Source organism: Thalia democratica, chromosome 4, assembly GCF_965202585.1.
Source record: "Thalia democratica chromosome 4, ktThaDemo2.hap1.1, whole genome shotgun sequence".
Classification (NCBI taxonomy): Eukaryota; Metazoa; Chordata; class Thaliacea; order Salpida; family Salpidae; genus Thalia; species Thalia democratica.
In genome coordinates, this window is record NC_139168.1 from 61967161 (window position 1) to 61973220 (window position 6060).

Consider the following 6060-nt stretch of genomic DNA (forward strand, 5'->3'; position numbering starts at 1 on the left):
ACTCTCATAGTTATTTTTAACAACTGTTTTGAATTTTTTTTTTTTTAAGAAATCTGTTACTAATATCTATAAAGCTATTTCAAGGCATTTGTTTTCAAATTGTGTAGCGAAAAGAAGTAATTGATTATTTTAAAACATATTTCAAAACATTTACTTCCTCTATTTGTTTACGAATTTAAGTCATTTTTCTGATTTGAGGTTTATTTAAAAACTTAATAGTTTTGTGATAATATTATTAAAATTTGAATGTTTTCAAAACATTATACTTATTAAAAGTTACTTTACGAAAATAAAGTTACTTTGTGAATATTATTAGTAAAACACTTGTTTCAATTAATAAAAACCTTTAAAAGTTAAAGCATTTAAAAATTTTCTTTTAATCTTGAGTGACTAAAAATAAAATTTATTTAAAAAATATATAAAACTAAATATATCTTAAAATATCAATGGACAACTACAACGAACAATCTAGTTCATGTCACCCAATCGTGACGTCACGCCGTAAGTTTGATGAATGTCATCAAGTTCGATGTAATCAGATGAACCGATTCATCACCAACTTAAACTTTTACTAAAGTTCATTGTCTGACCCAGCGGATGTTTGGACTCATTCAGTCGGCGACAACTACCTTCCTATTTGTACCCAACACAAAAGTTGCATGTGCATTAGACGTTAGTTTTTCGACAAGATGATAGAAAAAGAAGTGGACTTCAGTTGACTGACTTTATAAACATCTGAACTAACACAAACATACTAAATGTTTTATTTGTTGTTTTGTTGTTAAAAGTTTTAACACATCACATATATTTCACTTATACTTTGCATGTGCACTTATGTTATGTATATAAGTACTTTTTCAAACCTATTGATACTTTCTTAAAGTTTTTATTGTTTTAAATAACAATATAAAAATAATTTAACCGGTGAAATGATTTTTTTAGTTTTCTTAAGAGGAGGAAAGAACCTAATATGAACAAAATTTTATATTTATGTTTTCTTTTTAAAATCTAAGAAACAAATTTTAACTTTTAAAAAAGCAGAAAAAGGGAGTGTAGAATATTGCATGCTTCACTGCTTTCTTAATTATATATGAGAAGATATTGCAAAAAAAGATTAATTTCTCAATGCTTAAATAAGATAATTTTGAATAAACGTTGCTTATGGTAGAATGGTGAGCCGAAGTCACCTGTTAACTCTTATTTAAGCTGAGTATTATTATTTTATCAACTATTATGTTTATGTATTCTTTATAGTGTGTGTTTATTTTGTATATACTGTACTGTGTAATAAATTGTAAAACTTATTGAACAGTATTTAAGTAAATATCGCAAAGAGAACCTATTTAGAATGTATTAGCAAGGTTGGCTTTTTATAGTAATACTTAGTATATATAATGAGCCTTCAGGTCCTCTATCACCACAACTTTAGTTCAAAAAGACTTAAACAATTAAAAGTTTGCAGGTTTAGATTAACAAATCTATGGAAAAATTTTCGTCAATTGTTTTAATTTTTTCTTGTTTGGTACATAACATTGAAAGTTGCAAATGTTTTTCTGATCAACATCAACAAAGTAAATACTGTAATTCAGAATATGGTTAGTAAATACTGTAATTTTTTCTTTTTTTAGCTCGATAAAAATGTTACTTGTTATAGTTGTGCTTTTCTGATTTAATTGTTTCAGACAAACTGTTTTTTTTTTCTTATTTTGTTATTTATTAATGTAAACTCAGTCCAGAAGTTTTTAAATATGTAGAACAATTTGTAAAAAGTAGTTAAAGTAATTTAGTCGTTAATACACAAAAACTTGGCATTATTTGTTTTACTTTGTTTTATTTTCAGAAACCATAATATACAACTTTTTTGTCAGCTGTCAAAATTCTCACACTTTCAGAGATGTTTGTACAATTTAAACCGAATGGTAGTCATGAGTACATTGAAATTGAAAACGGTAATTTTTCGGAAAACATTTTCAAATGAAGTCAATTAAATTAAACATTAGTTTTATGATTTTTCGAATTTAAACATTTTCACCTTACTTTTTAATTGCATCTAAAGAAAACGAATTATGTATACAGATGGATAAATTTTAAAACAATATTTTTATTTTATAGTTTTTCAAAAATATTTCTGCTTTAACTTAATACTATTAGTTATCACTTTACAGCTTTTATATAACTTTTCGAAACTAAAGCTCTATATAACTTTAATCTAAGACTGCCTTAAAGTCAATTTTAAGAAAAATAAAAAGACCTTACGTTTAATTATATTAAGATAAAAGTATTTGTTAAAATAACTTGATATAGTAAAAACTAATAGTTTAACTTTCAACTGAAATATAATTTCAAAAATTAAATTAAACTTTGAATTACGAGATGTACATCATTTTTTATCTAATCATTAACTTAAAGTTTTTTATTTCTTTTTATTTTCATTCAGTGCCTAACTATGGAAATGGTGTCAAAGTAGAGTATGAAGTTGAAGTTATTAAAGTTTGTTTTAAGTGTTAGTAATAACTAAAATAAATTATTTTGAATAAATAACATTAATATAGATAGATAGTATAATTTTAAACTTTGTTTTTTTTTCTTCAATACAACCTGTAAAATAAGAAATTTGTTAAAACTTCTATTAAAATAAAAATAATCTAGATTAATTATACAGACTTATAAAGGCAGTGTAAAAGATAACGCGAGAAATAAGATATATTCCGCTTTCAATGGAGCTACGTGTGGAACACGTCTTGATACTAATCATTATTATTTCTTAGCTGGTAAGTAAATAAAAGATTTTTTAAAATATCTGTGCATTTTTATATATTGTTATACATTAAAGTGATATTTTCAAAAAAAGATTCAAAACATTAAAAGTTTGAAAAATAATAAAATGAAGATAAAGTGATATGAAAAAGGTTTAAACGTCGAAAAAAACTTTTTGTTAGACATTTAACATAAATATTATAAGCAGTAATAAGAATAAAACCAAAAAGCTTTGAACTAAACATCAACGTCGTTAAGAATACTCTTTTTTGTTAACTTATAGTTTAAAAATTATTTTCATTCAGTCAGCTAGATACAATCGGTTTTATTTTAACTTATAACCTAAACACATCTAATTCCCTTTTACCAGGAACGTTCGGCTTAAACGAAAGATTGAGTATAGGATCGTGCGAACTTAAGATAGATACGACTGGTGATGACGATCTCACATCAGAGATTATTTCTGAAAACTTCGAGAAAAATTGGAAAATTGGATGCGGAAAATGCAAGTTTTGCTACGAAGATCCGAAAAAATGCGGTGATAAAGTTTGTTTTACAAATGATTTATACTGAAAAAGAAAAAAATATCAAAATAAAACTGTAAAACAGTTATTTTACACTCTTATTATCTTTTAATTATACGTACTAACCTAATAATGCGACCTTTTTTACTCAATAAGCATATACATTTACTGGTCTTATTAACAACTCACAAAATCAAACAATCTTTTTAGAACACTTGTGCATGGAACTCAGAGAAAAAGTCATCGTTGAGCCATTGTTCGCCTTCTGATGACGTATACGATGAGGTAAGTGGTGCTTGTCACTTGTGGATTTTTGACACTAAACTGCAGAAATGGACCAGTGACGCAAATTCAACTTAACTGAATAAAAATTGTTTTTTTATTTCATTTGCCCTTTTACTTCTTGTTAATTCATTTTAAATAGTATACTTGACCTGTTCTGTTTTTAAATGTTACATGAAATGATTTATAAACAACTTTTCTTGTACTTAAAATTTGTATAAATGTGTTTATAAGTTTTCTTAAACAATCAGACATCATTAAAGTAAAATAGCTTGCTTTCAGTTTTTAATTAATTACTTTAAATTTAAAGCATACTTAAAAATCTATTATAAAATCTTTTGTTTTAAACTGTACAAATACTGATTTGATTAGAAGATTTAATTTATTACAAAGTCTAAGCTATTGTTTTTACTGTTTTACGAATAAATTTATCACTTTTTATTAAATTTACTCTAACCTTTTTGAGTAAAAGTTACTAAGTTGCTAGAAGAGTACTGTGAAAAAAAAACAAAGTTGAGATTTTTGTATAAATATTATCTCAAAATGCACTTAAATCATCAAAAATGACTAACACAAATTTATTTTTCCTTTATAACATTAGCTTTTGTAATGTGTGATAAGAAAATAAACTAGTTTGTTTTTGGTCTATTTCGTGAAGAAAGTAAAGAAGTTTTTATTTTAGGAGTTGTGTAATTATTCATAAAAGCTGCCATAGAGCCTAATAGTTACATTAAAGTAAAACACTAGCAATAATTTACAACAACTTGTTTGAAGAAAAATTAAAGTCAAAGGTTTTAAAACAAATATTTTATTTATATTTTATATTTAAAAAAATACAATTATAATTCTAAAAGCTCTTTACACAGCTATCAATTTACTAATTAATTATTATAAACTAAAATAATATGAGTAACTTTTTAAATTTTATTTTGTTAACACCTCTAAATAAAGTCAAAGCTGTTTTATTTAAATTTTATAATTTTTTAACAAAAGTTAATAAAAGTAGAAAAGTGTTAAAGATATATAAGTAATTTTCTTCAGCATAGACTCATATATTTATAAAAGTTTTGTTAAAAAAGCCATTAAAGTTAAAAACTTATCAACTTCTGAAACAAATTACTCCATTTGAAAAAAAAAAAAAATTAGATTTAAAAATTTTTAAAAGACTCTTCTTTTGAGTTAGTTGTTTATGTTCAAAAAAAAATATGACTTAATCATTTTTTAAATCTTAGTTAAAATTTGTCTTAAGTATTGTCACTCGTTAAGTTACTAGTAAAAAATCACATTTAAAAACTTTATTTTAGCATTTAAAAATTGTATGTTTTAAAATTTCTGTATGTTTAATTTTCATTTAGTATATGTAAAAATTTCTTTAGTATTTTGATATTTTTTACTTATTTCATTTTAATTATTCTGCTAAGTTTACTATACAGTTTTAAAGGATTTAAAAAAACGGCCAAGTAAATGAAGAGTATTTGTAGAAAGGATTATCAGATATTAAAGTTTGTTTAAATTTTACATTGTTTAACTTGTTTGTTTGCAAATGGATAACTGTTACATGGATAAATTATTAAATATTTAGATTTTTTGGGAACTTTTGTATTGTTGTACTAAACTTGACTAAACATATTTTTTCATTTTGTTAATCGGCATCAATTTGAATAGTAACTTTTGATTTTGTGCTTTTACCTAACTTATCTTAACTATCATTAAAAGAAAAGGCAATATATTATTGTTTTTAATTTTTACTTAAATAATATGTGTTTATAAGTTTTACGTAAATTTTGTACAGCTAGCAACTGAAGTTATTAAACGTTGTTGAAATTTGATTTTAAGTTATGACTATCTGGTAAACTAAAAATTTGTATTTTCTAACGTTGATATACTAACTTATTTATTGTTTTTGAAACTACCTGCATTTAGTTTTTTAGATTGTGTATTACATTAACCTCTCGCATCTTTACGCACTCGTGACATTACGCACTCTCGTTTAGTTACGCATTTTAAAATTCTAAAATGTTCAAAAAATAAACACATTATACTGATTTTGGCAAACACAATATTAATTGGTCTGTTTCTGATTTATTAAAAAAAATAATTTTCTTATTAAATTCATGCTTACAATAGTAACACTAATGAAATTATAGTTATAATATATTATAGACTTTTTTGCTTAAGCAAATTAAATGCAAACGTTTAATCAATTATAATACGATTTTAGAAATAGTCTTATACTTTTTCTTCTATTTAACTGATTAATTTTTTGCTGATTAGTTTTACCAGATGCCAACAAAACAACGTATTTTGAAATAAAATTAGACTACTAAGCTAATTCTTTTAGCTACTTTCAGGGAGAAAATGCTGTAATGTTTTCAAAAATTTACTTTATACAAACCCATTGAACTTATCATTTTAATTTTTTTTTAAGTTTACTGAGAAATTAACCTATATAGAATTAGTTATCTAGTAGCTGTAGATAAAAAACATGACTTACCTG

General features: G+C 24.0%; 1 protein-coding gene across 2 annotated transcripts; it reads left to right on the forward strand.

Moving 5' to 3' along the window:
• On the forward strand, positions 1-4364 carry LOC145834319 (metalloproteinase inhibitor 2-like). 2 transcript variants are annotated; one of them, XM_082941718.1, is made up of 6 exons: positions 1-1595; positions 1869-1949; positions 2438-2490; positions 2663-2771; positions 3128-3303; positions 3492-4364. In XM_082941718.1, the coding sequence occupies exons 1-6, from the start codon at positions 1481-1483 to the stop codon at positions 3639-3641; spliced, it is 684 nt and encodes a 227-aa protein (XP_082797844.1). In that variant the 5' UTR covers positions 1-1480; the 3' UTR covers positions 3642-4364. The 2 variants fall into 2 exon arrangements, with proteins under 2 accessions (XP_082797844.1, XP_082797845.1); XM_082941719.1 differs by having other exon boundaries at positions 1464-1595; positions 1841-1949.
• The last annotated feature ends 1696 nt before the right edge of the window (positions 4365-6060 follow it).